This window comes from Prionailurus bengalensis, chromosome E4, assembly GCF_016509475.1.
Source record: "Prionailurus bengalensis isolate Pbe53 chromosome E4, Fcat_Pben_1.1_paternal_pri, whole genome shotgun sequence".
NCBI lineage: Eukaryota > Metazoa > Chordata > Mammalia > Carnivora > Felidae > Prionailurus > Prionailurus bengalensis.
This window is the reverse complement of record NC_057360.1, coordinates 5,015,285-5,036,269: the sequence shown is the minus strand read 5'-3', so window position 1 is coordinate 5,036,269 and position 20,985 is coordinate 5,015,285. Positions and strand designations below refer to the sequence as shown.

The 20,985-nt window shown below is 45.4% G+C and overlaps 1 protein-coding gene and 1 long non-coding RNA gene across 3 annotated transcripts; one reads left to right on the top strand and one right to left on the bottom strand.

Annotated features, from left to right (window-relative positions):
* Positions 1 to 1,350: 1,350 nt before the first annotated feature.
* Positions 1,351 to 3,912, bottom strand: LOC122476612. Of its 2 annotated transcripts, XR_006295539.1 has the most exons (3): positions 3,333 to 3,912; positions 1,897 to 1,981; positions 1,351 to 1,370 (listed from the first exon to the last, which is right to left on the bottom strand). It is a non-coding gene; the product is annotated as an uncharacterized LOC122476612 (long non-coding RNA). The 2 variants fall into 2 exon arrangements; XR_006295540.1 differs by lacking the exon at positions 1,351 to 1,370 and having other exon boundaries at positions 1,396 to 1,981.
* Positions 3,913 to 13,238: 9,326 nt separating this feature from the next.
* LOC122475866 (cytochrome c oxidase assembly protein COX20, mitochondrial) lies at positions 13,239 to 20,955 on the top strand. The gene is made up of 4 exons (XM_043567983.1): positions 13,239 to 13,311; positions 19,780 to 19,894; positions 19,990 to 20,053; positions 20,710 to 20,955. The coding sequence occupies exons 1-4, from the start codon at positions 13,270 to 13,272 to the stop codon at positions 20,885 to 20,887; spliced, it is 399 nt and encodes a 132-aa protein (XP_043423918.1). The 5' UTR covers positions 13,239 to 13,269; the 3' UTR covers positions 20,888 to 20,955.
* The last annotated feature ends 30 nt before the right edge of the window (positions 20,956 to 20,985 follow it).

Below are 20,985 nucleotides of genomic sequence, written 5' to 3'. Positions count from 1 at the left end.
GACCCCCTTAGATGGCAGGGTCAGAGGAAGCCTCTTTAAGGAGGTGCGTTTGAGCAGCAACCAGGATGGTGGGAAGGAGACACCCGAGAGAAAATCCAGGCAGGGCAAGGGCACTCCAAGCCTTGAAATACGAATGAGCCTGGGGCACCTGGGTGGCTTAGTCAGTTGAGCATCGGACTCTTGATTTTGGCTCAGGTCATGGTGTCATGGGTTCGAGCCCCGCTTTTGGATCTGTGCCGACACATCTGAGCCTGCTTGGGATTCTCTCTCTCCTCTCTCTCTGCCCTTCCCCCGCTCTCTCTCTCACACAAAATAAATAAATAATAAAAAAAAACAAAGAGTGAGTCTGTGCATCGGATAAACAACATGGAGGCCGGGGCCCCAGAGTGTAGGGTCAAGAGGGGAGAGCAGTACGTGAGGTCAGAGTGGTAGGACAGACCAGCTCATGGAGGCCAAGGAGGTCACGCTAAGGACTGTGGACTCCTTTCTAGATACTGTGGTGAGCCAGCCAGTCATGGTTGGGAGCAGGGAAATGACTTTTCTGATGTGTTTGGAAAGAGTAACTCTGGGTGTCATGAGGCAAAGACCATGTGAGGGTCAAGAGCGGAAGCAGAAAGACCAAGCAGGGGCTGCCCCGTCACCTAGGCAGGAGGTGGTAGTGGTCTGAAGGAGGGTGGTCGGCTCCTGAGTAACAGGATGTAACTGGTGCCGGATGAACTATGTTCATGGAAGTCATGGTGCGGGAATGCTTTACTAACAGCTGGCGGGACGATTAGGCGCTCTGTACCCCAGTTGGACTCTAACTGGCCTTAAACAAATCTGAGGGGAGAAAAAAAGCAAAAGTTCTCAAAACCACCCCTTTTTCCTCTTTCAGATCTCTGTGACCTTACCCTGCAAGACCTTTGAAAAGGAAAGAATATACTGGAGATTGCCTTCGTGGAATTTTTTTAAGTCGGGTAAACATACATTGAGTGAATTTGAATTGCTTTTTAAATCCAATTATGAAATATTTAAAGCCATTGAAAAGCATAAAATACAACAAGCCTGGCTGGCTCAGTCAGTTAAGCGTCCGACTTCGGTTCAGGTCATGATCTCGTGGTTTGTGAGACAGAGCTGACAGCTCAGAGCCTGGAGCCTGCTTCATATGCTGTGTTTCCCCCTCCCTCCACCCCTCCCCCTCCCCATGCTCTGTCTCTCTTGGTCTCTCAAAAATGAGTAAATGCTAAAAAAAATAAATAAATAAAGTAGGGGGCGCCTGGGTGGCTCAGTAGGTTAAGTGGCTGACTTCGGCTCAGGTCATGATCTCACAGTCCGTGAGTTCGAGCCCCGTGTCGGGCTCTGTGCTGACAGCTCCCCCGTTCATGCTCTCTCTGTCTCAAAAATAAATAAACGTTTAAAAAAAATTTTTTTTTAATTAAAGTAGAATAGAATCTTCCTGGTTGCCTGTCCTCAGTCACATACCTCTCCCTCCCCACAAGAGGAAATATTTTCCTGAATTTGGTATTATTATTTCTAGGTGGACCTTTATGTTTTTACTACTTTGTATGCATTGCTACCTGCATAGTGTTGTTTTGTATAATTTTAAGCTTTATATAAACACTTTACATATCTTTGCGCGGTTTACATTTTGTTTCCAATTATGTAAAAAATATTAAAATTATTGTAAAAGTAATCCACATTGATGTTAATCTAGTTCATTTGCACTGATGATATATATGTTATTGCTGACTTCGCCACAATTAATTTACCCATTCTCCCATTCAAGACACTTCCGTTGTTTACATTTACATTGTTCTTGGCATACTGCTATGATTATTCTCGCTTTTATATGTGAGAATTCGCACTTTTACATGCCCCCTTTTATATGCGAGTCAAAGTTAAATCTATTTTACTTACTATTCAAAGCATGGTCCCAACATTAGCAGTATCAGCATTGGCTGGAGCTTGCTAGAAATGCAGAATCTTGAGCCCCACAACAGACCTATTGAATTAAATCTGCATTTTAACAATACTCCCAGGAAATTTATGTGCACAAAGTACCAGTCTAGCAGAAGCAGTCTTTCTCAAATTATTGATGATGAACCAGTTCTGTTTTGGTTTTTACATTTTCAATCTGTTAGACACGGATATTTTGTAAAATATCAACATTTCGGGGCGCCTGGGTGGCGCAGTCGGTTGAGCGTCCGACTTCAGCCAGGTCACGATCTCGTGGTCCGCGAGTTCGAGCCCCGCGTCGGGCTCTGGGCTGATGGCTCAGAGCCTGGAGCCTGTTTCCGATTCTGTGTCTCCCTCTCTCTCTGCCCCTCCCCTGTTCATGCTCTGTCTCTCTCTGTCCCCAAAATAAAATAAAACGTTGAAAAAAAAAATAAAAAAAAAAAATCAACATTTCAGGGGCGCCTGGTGGCTCAATCGCTTAAGCGGCTCAGGTCATGATCTTCCGGTTCGTGGGTTCGAGCCCCGCGTCGGGCTCTGTGCTGACAGCTCGGAGCCTGGAGCCTGCTTCGGATTCTGTCTCTCCCTCTCTCTGCTCCTCCCCTGCTTGTGCTCTCTCTCTCTTTCTCTCAAAAATAAACATAAAAAAACTTTTTTTTAATCAAAATTTGATATCACTGCTCAGGAAGGGAAGGGCTTATCCAAGTTCAGGTGATCTGGGAAGTTCCCTGGAACGTGGTGTTGAGCTTGCCATGGAGACTGGGACATGACCAAAATGGAGCACCACGTCGGGGAGTCTGCCTGTGGGAAGACAGCGGAGCGGGGAACCCTTGCCAGCCATTCACTGCAAAAGTAGATTTCAGAGAACCCATGACTGACGAAAACATTTCAGGTAATTGGAGGATATGTGCGACAAAGTCCACATGAAATAGGGAAGTTGCCAAAGAAGACTTTGCCTCATTTGATTATATACCAACGATGGATGCAAGGAGCAATCTGAAAGATTTGAATAGAAAAAGGAATCAACTTATGGGGCGCCTGGGTGGCTCAGTCGGTTAAGCGTCCCACTTCAGCTCAGGTCATGATCTCACGGTTCCCAAGTTCGAACCCCACATAAGGCTCTGTGCTGACAGCTCGGAGCCTGGAGCCTGCTTCGGATTCTGTGTGTCCCTCTCTCTCTCTGCCTCTCCCCCACTCGCTCATGCTCTGTGTCTCTTTCTGTCAAAAATAAATAAACATTTTAAAAATCTTTAAAGAAATAACACACACAAAAAAGAAAAAAGTAATCAACTTAAAGACTGCCAAGCTAAAACTGAACTACTTGGGAGCCCTGATCCACAAAAACAATATATTATTGAAGATCCCTGTTACAGGAATGACTCCAACTCGAGGATGTGTACCTGGCAGTGTATCCATTCACTGTCGAAGACCAACACTGACTACACCAAAGTGAGGTTCAACATTTCTCAGTAGCGGTGTTAAAGGGAAGTAATAATGTCCCATAGCTCAAGGCCACATATGCTTCTCCAGTTGACTTAGTGTTTCTTACCTTAAAAAAAAAAAAAAAGTTGTAGATGGAAATCAGTTGTGTTCGACAGAAAAATAAATTAAAATCTTCGATTCAGACAGTTTATGGAGCACATTAAGTGTTCTCAGACCAGTTAAACCTCCCACTTCGCCCCAGTTACAAAGATAGGGGGCCAAACAAAATCGTAGACCCGCAAAGTGGAACATAAATGAAATAAACAGCTTATTGTCAAGGCCAGATCAACCTCGGAACTCACGGTCACAAATGATCTCCTCTACTTCTTCAGGAAGTTTATGTAGATAATTTGATAAAGAAAAAAATGCGTTCTTTTCACTTTTCATCTTTCTATCTCAGGGCCTTTTATTGAATAAGAATGGCCCCATGCACGGGAGCCTCCAGCTTCAGCTCAGGTCATGATCTCACAGTTCGTGGGTTCGAGCCCCACGTCGGGCTCTGTGCTGACAGCTCAGAGCCTGGAGCCTGCTTCGGATTCTGTGTCTCCCTCTCTCTCTCTGTCCCTCCCCTGCTCACGCTCTGTCTCTCTCTTTCTCAAAAGTAAATCATCGTTAAAAAATAAATAAATAAAAATAAAAGGACAGGAAAGAGAGAAAGATTTATGGGGTTAATCGTTAGCACCTTTAATACTTCTTAGATTTTGTATGCTTAGTTTATCTCATAAGGAAATTGACTTATTTGTTCCCACTTAAACCACTGTACCTGTGAAATTTTAATATACCCAGAAAGAAGGACACCACATGCTGGCTTATCTTATAGTCAGTTTGAGGAATGTGTCTGTTTTCATAGGCACACACACACCAAATGTAAATGTATATTGGCTTAGGTGGGACAAAAACCATTGTAAAGGTTGAGAAAGGAATTATATTAGGTTGAAGTGCTTGAATATTAACAGGTTAATAACCTTTCATCAGTGTTTAATAAATGTATAGGAAAATATGGGTGATTTCTGTGTGCTTTAAAGTAACTAATCTCCCAATTCATATGGAGATATAGCAGGAAAGACTGTTTGCAAAATAAAGTGGGGAGCTATAATAACACAACTGAAATTAAAAAAAAAACAAAAACGGGGTGGGGAGGACGCTGGAGGGAAAGAGAATGCCAGAAGGAGCAGAGGCTGACGTCTCGGGCCTGGGACAGTTGGACTTCCTGGCATGCGCTGACGAGAGGGAGCACAGGAAGGAATTTTGGCCTCACTTCGCAAAGATGAAACCTAAGGCTATCCAAGATGCAGTTTTAAACGTGCAGTGAAGAAACTAATGGTTTCTTGTACAAAGCGTTAGTTAAGGATCTTGAAGAAGACGGCATCAGTGTTTTCCCTATACTTAAATAATCGTCCTCCCTAGTGGCTTTAAGAAGCAATTGAATCCCCACTAAAAGTACAAGACTTCTTTGAAGAAATGGTTGATTACAGGTCTGGGGCAGGAAATGTGCACAGAAGCGTACTGAGCATACAAAGAATGTCTATATCTAATTGTAACGCATTAAACACATACATACGGAAAATCATATCCAAATAGATCTATGAAAAGGGGAGGAGGAGCTTCAGCAAACAAACCTAGATGGATTGGCAAAATATGGAAACCACCAGTTGACAACCCCGATGTAATCATCAGTTCAAGGCAAAATCATCCAAAAAAAAAAAAAAAAAAAAAGGCAACACCGTTAGGTGAACGGATTTGGGGGAGATTTGCGTAGACTTTTAAAACGCAAAAAGGGAAGCCTATCTTTACGATGGAGAGTTCCTGGTCTCCACGTTAACCGAGGGACCAAAGTTAGCATCGCTGTAGTGGGACCACTGACATAGGAGCCCCCGGATGGGTTACAATCTGAAATACACATCATCTAGAAATATTCTTACTAAAAATGTTTAACTTGGATTTAATCAAGCTATTAGACCATGCGTGTCAATGGGAATATAAATTTTCTGTATAAATGTTCTATCTAAAGCAAAAACGAAACCAAAAAGCCCACAGGTGAAATTTATTTAAATACTTAATTTAGCCCATATCTATATAGGAAATATTAGTATTTCAACATGTAATCAATATAAAAAGTTAGTGTTCCTATTTTACCTTCTTTTTTTGTAGTGAGTCTTCAAAATCCAGTGTGCATTTTTACACTTAAAGCACATTTCAGGGCACCTGGGTGGCTCAGTGGGTTAAGCATCCGACTTCAGCTCAGGTCACGATCTCGCGGTTTGTGAGTTCAAGCCCCGCGTCGGGCTCTGTGCAGACAGCTCAGAGCCTGGAGCCTGCTTCAGATTCTGTGTCTCCCTCTCTCCCTGCCCCTCCCCTGTTCATGCTCTGTCTCTCTCTGTCTCAAAAATAAATAAAAAAACATTTAAAAAAATTTTAAAGCACATTTCAATTCAGATGATGAGTTCTCATTGGAAATGCTTGATCTGTATTTAGATTTCATAAAATTTACCACTGAAAAAGGAGAGTTGCATACCTAAGTTTTTCCAAGCACACTTAACATTTTTCCAACAATGAAACGGAGCATGAATTTTAGATTCAAATTATTTCAACTTAAATTAAAATTCAGTTTCTCACTTGCATTAGCATAAGTTGCACAATGCCTACCATACTGGAGAGCTCAGTCCTGGACTTAACTTCCAGTCTACAGAAAATAAAGGTGATAGTAAGTAGACAAGTTAATGATACCACGAGAACAATCCAGAATGTGGGACGCTCTGCAAAACAACTGGCTTAGTTGCCAAACATTCAGTGTTATCAGAAAAAATAAGATGGGGAGACCGTCCTTGACAAAGACTAATGAGATGTAACAGTCAAATGCAGTACCGGATCCTTGTTTGAAAACAAAAACCAAAAGCGTGGGCAATTGGAAAAACTCTGAACAACCAGGGAACTTGGAATATGCACTACATGCTGGATGAATCACGGAATTACTGCTCATTTTCCTTAGGTGCGACAACGGCATCACGATGACGTAGGAGATTGATTTATCTCGAGGAAGGATAATAATTCTAGTGGGAGAATCATTCTAGAAATGCAATTGGATCAAAATATCAATCAAAGTTGACAGGAGAGGGGCGCCTGGGTGGCTCAGTCGGTTAAGCGGCCGACTTCGGCTCAGGTCATGATCTCGCGGTCCGTGAGTTCGAGCCCCGCGTCTGGCTCTGTGCTGACAGCTCAGAGCCTGGAGCCTGTTTCAGATTCTGTGTCTCCCTCTCTCTGACCCTCCCCTATTCATGCTCTGTCTCTCCCTGTCTCAAAAATAAATAAAACGTTAAAAAAAATTTTTTTTTAATAAAAAAAGTTGACAGGAGAAACACATATCCGGGGGCATGGTGACCCCAAAATGTTTATCTTCTACGCAGCCTTTTCCCAGGAAGCGCCTAGAGGATGCCATCCTCCAAAATGAGCGAGGAAGCCAAGAAAGAGGAAGATGAGGAATGACGAAGCAGGTGACCCAGCACAGGCGAGACGTGATGAGAGTCTCCAGGAGGATGGCTGGGAATCCGACCTAGAAAGCAGCCATTCTGGACTGGACCACAGAGAGAAAATCTCCAGGAGAGAGGTCTTCAAAGAAAAACCTGGCAGGCAGGTAATACAATGTGTTTGACTCTACTGTGGGAATTTGATAACTCTACTGGAGAATTTTGAGAGAAATGTTAGTGATAGGTGCATTCAGTAGTATATTGGCAAACCACCTCTCTGAAGAGAAAAAAGAAAGAAAAAGCCCTGATTTGTAACATTTGTTGATTTCAATGGCAGAAATACTCCCACTATTGCCTTTTTTTTTTTAAGAGAGAGAGAGAGAGAGAGAGCAGTGGAGGGGCAGAGAGAGAGAGGGAGAGAGAGAATCCCAAGCAGGCTCTGCTGTGAGCACAGAGCCTGACTGGGGGCTCGATCTCACAACCCTGGAATCAGGACCTGAGCCGAAATCAAGAGGGGACTCAATTGACTGAGGCACCCAGATGCTCTCAAAATAGCCAAATGAAGCTACCAGCATGAAGTCACTGAACAGATTTGGCAAGAGGTGCCCATGATTGGGTCTCAAGAGTCATTAACAAATGCACATATACTATCAATTGGTCCCAAGAACCAAATGGGAATTATATGGTATAATTCAGATAATTTCTTATGCAAAAAAAAAAAAAAAAAAGAGCCAGTAAGACCTAGCTCCAACAAAATTAAGCAAACGCACAAATACAGCAATTACTAAATCCCTCCCCCTGCCCAAAAAAAAGTTCTACAAGAAAAGAAATGGAATCCTATGACTCCGCGTGGCTTAGCTACAAACATTTACATTGTCGTGGCAATGTCCACACGGAGTGCGGGTTTAACACTGCAAAATGTGATGCCCCATGTTGAGAGGAGTGGGGGAAGGGGTAGAAAACAGAGCTAAATTGTCACTATCAGTAGACAATGCCTAAAAGTGAAAAATCAAGAAATAAAAGAATAAGTCTTTTATTTAGAAATATGAAGGGAAGGGGCGCCTGGGTGGCTCAGTCAGTTGAGTGTCCGACTTCAGCTCAGGTCATGATCTCGCGGTCCGTGAGTTCAAACCCTGTGTCGGGCTCTGTGCTGACAGCTCGGAGCCTGGAGCCCGCTTCGGATTCTGTGTCTCCCTCTCTCTCTGCCCCTCCCCTGCTCATGCTCTCTCTGTCTCTCTCTCAAAAATAAACATTAAAAAAATTTTTTTAATTCAAAAAGAAATATGAAGGTAAACTATCAGAATAACGAGTCAAAAGAGATAAAGGCCACTGTCTGTGGGGTGCAGAACAGACACCCCGAGTAAATTAGGGCGGAAAACAGAAAAGCTGCTTTTCTTTCTGACTCCATTAAGGCTTGTACACACTCGTGTGCACATATGCACACACACTCACATGCACAGACACACAAATAGGAAAGAAGAGGAGGAAAATTCAGACTTCTGGTTATAAAGGTCTGACAACACAACTTTTCACCGCTCCCTTCCTTAAGGCCTATTGAAATGATGAAAAGAATATAAAAATAAATCGGCATTTCTGCTGGAAAGACAGGAGAATGCACCAGTAGAGGACCAGGACAGTAGGCATTTCCAGATGATACAGAGGCGCTGGGATCAGATTGATTACTAAACCCAGTATACCTGATTTAAAAACAACCCCACACTCAAAAAAATAAAATAATATAAAATAAAACAAAACAAAATAAAATAAACCCCACAGAAGCCTAAGAGGAAACCTCAAACCTTCGCTAGCACAGCCCTGCTAACCCCCTACCACGATATTCCCATTTCCTTCCCACCAGCCTGCAGATAACCGCAGCTGTCTAGGATGGGGTTCCTGATCCTGGATGCTCTCTCCCAGATGAGAAAATGAAAGCAGACACTCTGGGCAGCGTGCCAGAGGGCTTACAACCACCAGGAGCAAAGGAAGAGGTAGAGAAGAGTTTTTCTGGTCCCGCTCTGCCCACTGTGCTCACCTACCACCTCACTTAGGACCCCTGCATCCACTGCCAGACAAACACGGAGACTTGCAACAGCCAGCATGGTTGGCAAAGCAAAGCACCACGGTGGGGAGGACACTGAACAGATCTGGCATCGTGTTACCCTGAGAGTCGCTCCTTTATTTCTTGTCACTGAGACCTGGACTGGATGCCATTGTTTTCAACACCTGGCTCAACTTTTTATCCATTCAGTGACTTTCTCCACACCTTCCCAGTACACTTTTTTCTTAATGTTTATTTATTTTTGAGGGGGGGGGGAGGAGCAGAGAGGGAGGGAGACACAGAATGTGAAGCAGGCTCCAGGCTCTGAGCCATCAGCACAGAGCCCGACGCGGGGCTCGAACTCACCGCCCATGGGATCATGACCTGAGCCAAAGTTGGACACTTAACCCACTGAGCCATCCAGGGGCCCCTCCAGTACATTTCTTTCTTGTTTAAGCTAACTAGAGTCAGAGTCTGTTACTTGGAATGAAAAAACCCTTGCCATACAAAAATATGGTTGAATAATAAGCTTAATTTTATGTTACGGAGTTTATATTTATATATCCATATATTTATAATATATATATTATACTATTATAACTAATAACCTTAACATGGTACTAATATAGGAACACACACTGTTTTCAAATGCCTATGGAACATGCACAAAATAATCTCTTAGGTAACACACACACAAATGGATAAATCACAAAAAATAGAAATACACGTGACACAGTGTAAACCAAAACAAAACCAAAAAACTAAAAGCGAATTCCAAAACTATATCCACACTTATTTACTTGTAAAGAAATAAAAGCTGAAACTATTAAAAATTTAAGAAAAAAAAATGTCATAAGAACATTACCTCTCAAAATCTATGACATACCATGGGATAAAATGATTCTCAGAGCAAATTTTATAGCCTTAAATATATTCATTAGAAACCAAAAGTGAACTAAGGGAGTCAATTCAAAAGCTGGGGAAAAAAAAATTTTGTGTTAAAAACAACAGGGGCACATGGGTGGCTGTCGATTGAGCGTCTGACTCTTGATTTCAGCTCAGTTCATGATCCCAGGGTTGTGGCATTGAGCCCTTCACAGACACGCTCAGTCTTCATTGAGCACGGTCAGCTCGGAGCCTAAACAAAGTCTCTCTCTCTCTCTCCCCCTTTCTCTCTCCCTCTACCCCTCCCCCACTCATTCTCTCTCTCTCTCTCTCTCTCCAAAATAAAATTTAAAAAATAGATACCAGGTAAACAGAAAAAATGCAAAATAAAAAATAAGATAGATTAAAAAAAAGTGGTTACTAATGCCAAAAGCTTGTCTTTTAAGAAGTAATATATAAATGATCAAAATTATTAATGAGAAGGGAGCACATGAAGATTATTTTCAAAATTATGGGAGTATTTTTTAATTATGGGAGTCAAGGCTTATGTAAGCAAGACGCAAGATCAAAAGCCATAAAAGAAAATATTGACAGATTACACTCCATTTTTTTTAAAAAGTTAAAAGAAATGAAGTGTCCAGAAACAAAATTAAGAAGTGAAGTGGAAATACCTTTACTATGAATTAAAAGCCAACATTTTAAGGAACTGCTATAAGCTAGTAAGAAAATCACATATACAAACACAATTTTTAATGTGCAAAACCTATATACAAAGTTAGTTCTTGGAAAAAGAATAACCAACAAACATTTGAAAGAATGCTCAAAGTTTAAGCGGTAAGTTTAAGATAGTTTAAGCAGGAAGACCCCACTTTTCACCCATCACATCAGCAGAAATTTTAATACATAACATGTAGTGTTAAAAAGGTTGTGAGGAAACAGGCTCTCCAACTGCTAGTATTTCTGGAGGACACTTTAGCAGTAGGTATTCAATTTTTTTAAGTTTCTTTATTTACTTTGAGAGAGACAGACGGTGCGAGTGGGGGAGGGACAAAAAGAGAGAATCACAAGCAGGCTCCACAGGGTCAGTGCAGAGCCAGAGGCTGGCCTCCAACTCAGGAACCATGTGATCGTGACCTCAACCAAAACCAAGAGTCAGACGTTTAACCGACCGCCCCATCCAGGCACCCCAGGTGGTCAGTTTGGTTTGTTTGTTTTTTTTAACCTTTATTCATTTTTGAGAGACAGAGACAGAGCGCAAGTAGGGGAGGGGCAGAGCGAGAGGGAGACCCAGAATCTGAAGCAGGCTCCAGGCTCTGAGCTGTCAGCACAGAGCTCCACCCGCCACCCCTCAAACCCAGAACCTCAAGATCATGACCTGAGCCAAAGTCGGACACTTAACAGACTGAGGCACCCAGGCGCGCCCCTCAATTTTTTAATGTCACACCCCTTCCAATCAAGCCACTTCCAGAAATCCATCCGACTAAAATACTTGAACATGTGCACAAAAATATAAGTATAAAGATGCACTGAAGCACTTTTTTTTGGATTAGTGAATAAACAAAAACAGAAACAAATTTTCTGTCACTCGGAAGGAAAATGAGGTTTGGTGAAAGGATTGATGAGCAGCCTTTAAAACGAATGAGAAAATCTATAGGTACTTACATGAAAAAGTTTCCAACTTAAATGGAAGAAAGTAAACTATTGAATGCAAATTACATAGTGAGTAATTAGATCTGTGTATCATATACGTACATACAAGCAGGCGTGTAGGGTGGGCAGGTAGGGCACGGAGAGACTTCCGCTTTTTATGCTAAATTCCCATGTTGTTGTAGTAAAGGAAAAAAGGAGAAAAAAGGACAGTTTGGAAACTGACACATCAAACAGGTGAGTTCACCTTAGGGGAGAAAGGAGGGGGGAGAGTGGAAAAAATGTTTACTTTTCAGTCTTACCCTGTAAACTTGGGGGCGGGGGGCATATTGTATTGGAGCGGATAATACAACATGCAAGTATTACGCAATTTTTGTGAAAATGCCACTTTTAGTATAAAGAAACAATAATGCTTTCCAAAGACCATGAGTTTACAGTTTTTACATAATAAGTGTACAATTTTCCAAGTCACAGTAAAAATAAAATAGCAGCGCTTATGTGTTTCACCTGGTACTTTTCCAGTTCTCCTTCGTTTTCAACAATACTAGGAATTACTTCAAAAGAATTCCTCCCTCGTTTATGGAATATTACTACCCCGAAACAGGACCTTCCAGACCAAGAGTTCAAAGCACAATTAGCTCGACGGTTGCAGGAGAGAACCCCCCACGTGGCGGGATGCAGGGGTGCGGGGCTCTTCTCCCACTGCCCAACACCTACTACAGCAGTAGGCGGTGTAACTGTCCGAGTCCACCCAGAGCTCGGGTGGCACGCAGAGCTGTCCCCATCCACCGCGCGTGGCACGGGGACTGCAGAAAGGGGTCGGGCGACGGTGGGGACGAGGCCAGGAGCCGGAACGGGGCGACAGGGACCGCCGCCTGCCCGCCGCGTACACGCGTGCCCAGCAGCGCACTTGCAAGGGCACCGGGCGGGAGGCGCGCGGCCCCGGCGGGGCAGTCGCCAGCGGGCGGACGGGAGGCCCGGGAAGGGGGCACCGCCCGGCTTCTTCCGCCGCGCTCGGCCCGGGCGCCCTGACGCACGTCCGCCCACGACCGCTCCCTCCATTTTGTCCCCAGTCTCCTTCGGGCGAGGCGGGCGGCGCTCTTTTAAAGCCACTAAGTCGTGGAACTAATAGGGGAGGCGGCGGGGCGGGCGTGGGACGGCGGAGTGCAGGGGGCCGGCGCTGGGGGCTACACGGCCGCCGGCGCTGGGTGGAGCTGCCCGCGGCAGCCAGGGCTCGTCCTAGGGCCGGAAGGACAAAGGACACTCAGGGGCCGCGAGCGCGGGCCGACTTCCGGGCCGGTGGGCCAGGGCTGGGGGCGGGCTGGGCCGCCGACCCGGCCGCGGGGCCCGCGCGCAGGACAAAGCGGCGGCGGCGCGCCCGCTCTCCGCGCCGCGGACCCGCTTCGCGCGCGCCCGGCGCCCAGGCGCGCGCGCGCGCGCTCCCGGCGGCCGACGGTTAGAAATGGCGGTCGGGGCGGAAGGAGGGGGCTGGGGCGGGAAGCGGCGCAGCCTCGAGGCGCCAGGGTTTTGTTTTGCCCCCGCCCCGCCGAGGATCCCAGTGCAGGGCTGTTTCACGAGCCCTCCTTCTCTCACGGCCCCGGCCCCCCGGACTGCGGAGACCCCCGTGTGGAGAAGGCGTCACCCGCCCGTTTGAACAAAGGAGACGGCCCCCCAACCCAGGCGGCGGCCCTGCGCGGCCACTGCGGAGACGGCAGAAACCTGCCCTAAGATGGCGGCCGGCGCGCGGGGGCGGGGCTGGCGGGGGAGGGGGCTTCCGCTCGCGGCGCGGGCGGGGCGGGGCGCAGGCGCCCTCCGGAGGCCATGGCCGCCGCGCCGGAGCCCGGCGAGCCCGCCAAGGGGAAGGTAAAGGGGCGCGCGGGCCGGGGGCCGGCGGTGGGGGGAGGCCACCCGCCGGGACGCGGGTTCCGGAGAGCTACCGTTCCCGCCCCGACATTTCTAGCCGCAGCGTCCTGACGAAAGTGTCCGGGACTCGGGGGCGGAGGGGACCGAGCGGCACCGGCAGTGGCCGTGACACGGGCTGGCGGCACTGAAGGAGAGCGTAGCCGGCCGGGGGCCCTGCACCGCCATGTGCTGGTCGCGGTGAAGAGCGTTTGCGCGCTCCCCGAGCACCGGTGCCTGGTCTTGGAGATTGTGTCCTGAGCACGACACACGGGGACCCCGGAGTGCCGAGGAAGGGAAACTTGGTTAGATTCCGGGGAACCGCTGCGCACAGCAGGCGGAGGGCGGGTGAAGACTGAGGTTTTCCCCGTTTGCGTGCGCTCACCTGCGAACTGCACCATTTCCCGTCTGCGGAAGATGCGGTAGCTGCGGCGCGTTGCTCTCAGGATAAAAGCCGAAATCCGTGGCCTGTAGTACAAAGCCCTCACGTAGCCCCTAACCGTGCAGCGTGTGTGATTCCTCTCCCTTCCAATTGCACCAAAGCTACCCGAGGCTCTAGACACAGGGGGCTTGGAAAAGGAGGGCGGTTTCTCCTAAAGGGCTTCCTGACTCCCCAAAGCAGACGGAAATGCCTCTGTCCCCATCTCCCCGGCACCTTCCCCTTAGCTACATCACTCCCGCACTCATGATACTGGATGTTCATCATTTGTGTCGTCTTCCTCTTGGGCTCCTTCAGGGAACCCAATTTATATATCCTCAGTGCTGAGCGAATAACGGATGTTCAGAAAATGGAAGAAAACATTTTTTTTTTTCAGTAGAGAGCTTGTAGAGATGCTCACTTTGGGCCAGTAATGAACAAATACGCAAGACCTACTGTGTGCCAGAACGGTCCTAATCTACAGTTTTAGGATAGTCTCTGCTCAGCTTGGAAATTTTGCTACTTCAGTTACTGCTTCTCTGGGGATTTTTCCGTTAAATTTGGCTCAGGTCATCAGATGGTTAATATGAACAAATGTTGGATATTTCCATATTGAATATCAAAACATATTTGTCAGTTTCTACACTATTAGTGCCTTTTTTTTTTTAATGCCTCATATACTATTTGGAGTATACGTCATGTAACCAAATGTACCCCAATTTAAAAGTTGTTTATTTCAAGAGGCACCATAACTGTAAACACTGGCATCTTAAATAGGGCTTTTATCCCTCTGTTTGTTACCTTTGACAGATGACTGCTATCATTTAAGGGTGCAAAGTATGGTTTAGCCATTGAACGTTTAAAAATTTAATGGAAAAAAATACTATTGACCTATTTAATTGGTCCATCATTAGTAAAACAAAATACTGTAGTTGGTGAAAAGGCGGCTTAGGTACAAGCCGCAAGACTGAACACTACCAGATTTATGTGGCAAGGTTGGGAGGGGGGGGGGGGAAGCTTACTCATAAAACACTAGTACCTATCAAAGCTCATACAAAGAGATTACAAAATTTATGTAGCATAAGCTGTGACTGAATTAGTAGCCCAGGGTGATGTCAGAAAAGGAAGCCTGCGGTTCTTTTTAAAGAATTATTCAGCGATCATTCCAGTGTAATCTAGGGATTATTAGCATCAGCAAACCTAAGATAGAAATGGGAGTTAATCAAGCTGGTACAACTAACCCTTAAAAACTCTCTGCCCCCATTCTTTGCTCTCCAGGAAACCTTAAAATACAAAATTTGGTACTGGCCCACCAGGAAAGCACTGTAGGTAAATTCTGAATTCATCAACCCATTCAAAAAGTATTTACAGAGTACCTACTGAGTGTTAGGCACTTGGTGCTAAAGACACAGCCTTGATCAAAACAGGCAAAATGTTCCTTGTGGAACTTCCGTGGTGCTGCAGGACTCAGACAAAAGGGAAACCAGAATTTCAGCTACTGACTCAACCATGCAAAGATCCAGGAGAAGAAAGGCAGTGTAGTGCTAACGAAGAACCATCTGGGTCGGTGTACCTAGACCAGAGGATGAGAGAGAGTGGGGGCCTTCACGACAGTAGTAAGGAAGGCATGGGGGGATTTAAAAGGACGATGGTCTGTGAAGATACTATGAGGGATGATGGTAGCCTGGTAGCAGCAGCGGAGGTGAATTTAGTTCAGGATGTGTTTGGTTCAGGTATGTCCCAGACTTGCCAACACATCGGACACGGGTTTGATGAAGGATTCAAGGATGATGGCGCCTAGGTTTTTTGGTCCGCAGATTGGTGGAGGAGTGATGCCTGAGAAGTAATTCTAATTTGGAAGTATTAATTTCAAGGTGCTTCTCTGACACACACAAGGCATCGCTAGACAGATGAATGGGGAAATGAAAGCTTGGGAGAGGTTAAGCGTGATTTACAAATATGGGAGTCGCCATCATGCAAATGGCATTTAATTGAAAGCCTACATTTGGGAGCGGCGAAGGGCAGTGCGAGAGGTCATCGGAGGAGGGAACAGCAGAACTGCCAGGAACGGCCAGCAAGGTAGAGAAAACCAGGAGGCACTGTCCCTCCCGTCTGAAGCCAAGGAAAGCGTTTTGAAAACAAATGGTGGCCCGTGCCAGGTGCACTGATGGGAGTACGGCGGGTTTTATGGTGTCTCACGCAGGCTTCTGCAGTGCAGCGTAGGGATAAATGCTCTTTGAAGTGAGTTAAAGGGAGGGAAGGTTAACTTTAGCTTTGCGGTGAGAGGGCGCAGAAAAATGGGATTGTACCTTAGGCGGCTTGTTGGGGAGAGGGGTGTCAAGAGAGAAGGGGTTTTGTTTTTAGCCCGGAGAGGAAAAATAATGGTGCAAATGAAGGGGTAACCACATTTGCACCATTTTTGAGTGGTCAGGAGGAACCCACTGTAGTTAGGGACTGGTTTGAAATAGGAAGACACCCAGTTCATCTGGTGCATCGGGAGGAAAGTATGTACCAGCCCTTGATGCAGTGGGAAATGGGGTGCCTCTATAGTTCAGTCTATTTCCTATAAATTATTAAACTGGCATGCTGGCTTAGAAATCTTTTGAGCATCCCTAATTCCATCAAGGTGAGCTGGAAAAGCTGCTTTTCCAAATCTAAGCTTAAAATTTTTATGGGGCACCTGGCTGATTCAGTCAGTAGAGCATGTAAACACTTGATCTTGGGGTCGTGAGTTCAAGCCCCACGTTGGGCAGAAGAGTGTCCGTTTTTAAAAAAAATCTTAAATAGTACTCCAAAGGGACTTAATGGCTTGAGCCTTTTAATTTACATTTCTGAGCCTTACAATTCAGTGTACTTTCTAAAAGCGTTCTATGTGCTTAAGACTGGCTTTTCATTAATTTTCCTATACTTGCTTTTAAGTAATCAGTCTAAACTCCAGCTTTACTGGGAAGCTGAGAATTCTCTACCAGTGAAGGGAAGATTGGGCTCTTAAAAGAAGTCTGTGCACTCTTACGCAGTTTTGATACAAACTGCCGATCTGTACTTAGTACTTACTCCCTAGATGTGTGACCTTTGGAAAACGTCCCCCCATTTCATTTATGAAAACAAAAGAAAGGGTTAAAGGATAGTGGGAAGGACAAGCTTTGGGGGTCAGGCGGACTTCCTTCCACGTCCCCTCTGACCTCTCTGCAGCAGGTCACAGCCAGGCTCGGAGGTCTCCTCACATTGAGAGGTTGTGACAAGGGATGTAAAGGGCCTGGAAGGACAACTCCTGCCCCAGCTCTAAGTTACTGTTGTTTAATTAGACCAGTGTTGGTTTCTTAACTTTAGCACAAACCAGTTTTGTTGGATGTGGTGCTGATAAATGTAGTGTGGAATGTTTGGCGGCAGCATCCTTGGCCTGTAGCCACATGCTGGTTTTCTAGAAGATTCCATTTTATAAAGTAGATGTAACTTCTTTTAAGGGGTCTTATTTAAAATAAGACTATTTTGAATCACCTCCCTTTTTAACATTTACTTTTCTTAACAGTATCTAAAAGCTGTCCCTGATCTGGTAACATTCATAGAAGGGGGGGGACCCTGAAACTTTCTAAACCTAGATCTCCACGGCCCATCCCAGAATCTGAGGGCAGATTTGAAAACCTCTAAACTGAAAAAAGGTAAGTTTCCTAGCTGACTTAGTGCTATTTCAGTATTTGGCAAGGTATTTTATAAAGAACTGGGGTTGGTAGCAATTTGCCTAAGTACCCCCAGAAACGTTTCGTCTGCAGATGCTGCCCGGTAGGACTCGGGCATGGAAGGGAATCCACATGCAAAAAGCCATTCATAGAGTGATGTGTGCAGTGGCCAACCCGCTCGTTCCTTTTATTCTTAGGACATCTCTGCCCAAACGTGCAAGCCATAGTGACTTCCTACCCTGTGGCAGACCTGAGAAAATGGGCACAAACCACCCCTTCTGGTCTTCCCCTAGGTAAATGGGCTGGTCTGAAGACGAGGGCATTAGCGCTGGACTGCAGTGGGGAGCCCTGTCTGCAGAGCAGCTCCTAGCCTCCCTACCTGCCATGACTGTTCTGGCCCCCTTGGCTTTTTGAGCTGATGGGGGACAAGCGGAGTTTTCCTAAATCAAATGAACTGCTAGAAACAGAATCAACCTCTTTGAAAACACAGGGACGTATTAAGTTTGTACTGAAGAGCTTTTACAATTAAGTCGGCAACATGTATCCACCAAACAGCATTAGGGGTGTGTGTCTGGGATGGGGGAACAGGGAGAGAGAAGAAAATGGGATAATCAAGAAGATACATAATTTCAGCTTTATTGCGAACCAAATCACACTTCTTGCCTGGCGGCAGCTTGAGCCAAAGCAGCAAACACAGGAGGAAATACAAACGAGTATCTTCATAATTCAACCTTTAATCTGATTTGCCATTTACTGCCCCCTTCCCATTCCTTCATCATCTTTTCCCTCCTCCTACAGAATCCTGCCTCACACCATGCTGTTCACAAATTATTCATTGAAACTTTTTAAAATATTTACTAAGAGAGCGTGCGTGTGCACACACACATTGGGGGAGGAGAGAATCGCAAGCAGGCTGTGCTGTCCGTGCAGGGCTGGATGCGGGGCTCCATCCGTGACCCTGGGATCACGACCTGCGCCGAAATCAAGGGTCAGACACTTAGCTGAGCCACCCCAGGTGCCCCATAACTGAAACCTTTATTTTTCTAAATGTTTATTTTTGAGAGAGAACGCGAGTGGGGGAGGGGCAGAGAGCCGGGGACAAAGGATCTGAAGTGGGCTCGGCAGTGACGGCTGCAGGGCTGACAGCAGACAGCCTGATGTGGGGCTCAGACTCAACCAGACCTGAGCCAAGGTCGGGACACTTAACCGACTGAGCCACCCAGGCACCCCCATGACTGAAACCTTTATATGGACAAGTCTGCTTCCTTTTTTCAAAGTCTGTTACCGAAAACTTGCATTTACTCAAGTTTTAGGAAACCGTCTCATTGTTTTCTAAGTCCTTCTTACGTAGGCATGCCAGAGTGAAGCAAGTGTGACTTTAAAAAAAAAAATTGCGTCCTGCCTTCCCCGAACCCCGAAAATCGAGTTCCATTGGATATTCACACTAAGCATGTGAGGCTAAGCTGAGCAGTATGTTTTTTAATCAGGAAGAGCAAGTCCATACATCCATGCAGACTGTAGAAAAAGAAGGCAAGGTTCATCTTAGCACCCGAAGGAACTTAAATCATCTCCTAGCCTGATGCCTTTCATTATAGATCGAGGGCCACAGACATTAAAGAATACACATATATCCCACAGGCTGTAGAAGTCGGTGGCAGAGCTGACAGAGAAACCCACCTGCACGTTTCCACGGCTTTCCCCGTGACGCCTCCCCCACCCCTCGGTGCCGTGTGCTATCAACAGACTCAAATACAGTCCAGCACAATTTCTTATCACAGGCAAGGAAACAGACCAAGAAACAGTGCACGTTTATCTTCACGTGAAATACTTTCATGAACAAAACTGATGTTCACCTGATACCATTAAAATCCGAAGTCCTTGTTGACTTTAAAACAAACGGCACTACAGTCTCATAAGCAAGCGCGGCTGAGTATTTACTTTTACCATTCTGTGCTTCCCGAGGTATGGGAAGCAAAGTGTTGCTTAATTTCAGTGATCACCAGATTCCCACCAGATTTCATTGATGTTTAAATGATCAATGATCAGTGATGGATGCTCTTATTTCCAAATCAGTCAACCGGCAAATTCTGGTATTAACACCGTACTTTAATTCATTTAGATGTTTAAGTTGTCCTGTTGTAATGGGGTTTTCTGATCAGATTCTCCAGGTTTCCCACATTTAGAGATTCAGACTGTAGGCCAAAGCCCGATGACCAAAGATGGTAAGCGGGTTCACGGATGTCACACAAGCACATAGCCTAGAGTTTTTAATCTTTGCCAAACCACCCAGAAATAAAATATTTTGTTCAATCCAGGTTCTTTTCTATTTTATCCTAGACCTTTAAGCTCCTAGGAATTTTGGATGTCGAGAACATCCCCTGTGCACGAGATTCAGTATTATATGGTTCATTAGGATCTGTTGTGGCTGGCCTTGGACATTTTTTGTTAACTAGTGAGTATCTGTTTTTCTCTACGTGTGGTGAACATTTCCCAGGTGGACTAGTGTGTAATGTTTAATTACAATGGTCATCTTATGCTTTTTGACAGGTAGGATTAGAAGATCATGTGATGTTGGAGTAGGAGGATTTATCTTGGTGACATTAGGATGCTGGTATGTGTACTAAGTAATTCCAGAATATCCAGGATGGTGATAGTTTTCTCCAGTTCAAGCACATGCTCTTTTCTGAGCCACCTCCCACTAGAAGACTCCCCCAACCCCTGTGCCTTTGTATCTTTTAAATGTGCGTATGTAGACGCATTTTATACCATTCGTCAGATGAACAGACGGATGCAGGACATTCCGTCAACACCAAGTTATGACTTGTACTTTAGGGAAGGCCTCAACCTTCCACACGCTCACTTCCGGCCTAGGGCAGCACAGCTGAAAATGCTACTTTAAGAGTGTGTTCACAACTACTGGCACAACACATGCATGAATCTGATGATGGGTTTTCTTAAGGGGGGCGGGGGGAGCCAGACCCAGAGTACATCATACATATGAGGTTCTACAAGTAAAACTAAGCTAAAGGTCATGAAAGTCCTCATTTTATGTAAAGCATACCTTAATAATAATAATGTGCTCTTAGGTATTCTTGACATCAAACTACCCCCCACAAACAGTACTCCGAATTAGAATGGTGGCATTTTCAGTCTTGGAATAGTCGTCTGTAAGGCCTCTTGAATTTTGTTACTACAGCCATCAATCACACTTGTCTCTAGAAGAACTTTCTATGAAGAAAGACTTAACTCCTGTTCTTTTCTTACAAGGTTCCACTGTAGGTATAATTATGCAAAGCTAAGAATCCAGGAAAGAATGGCCAGAGAAGGAATTAAAAATAAGATTTTATATGAAAGTACCCACCTTGATCCTCAAAGAAAACCAGCCAACGGCAACGGCGGCAGTGGGGTGACCTCGAGCACAGAAAACCCAGCTACAACTCACTGAGGCCCACGTAGTATACCTTGTACGTGCCGTGACTTTCAATCAAGTAAATAAAGCGTGTGTTAGTTGTAGTCTCTTTTTCCTACACTTGTGTGAACACA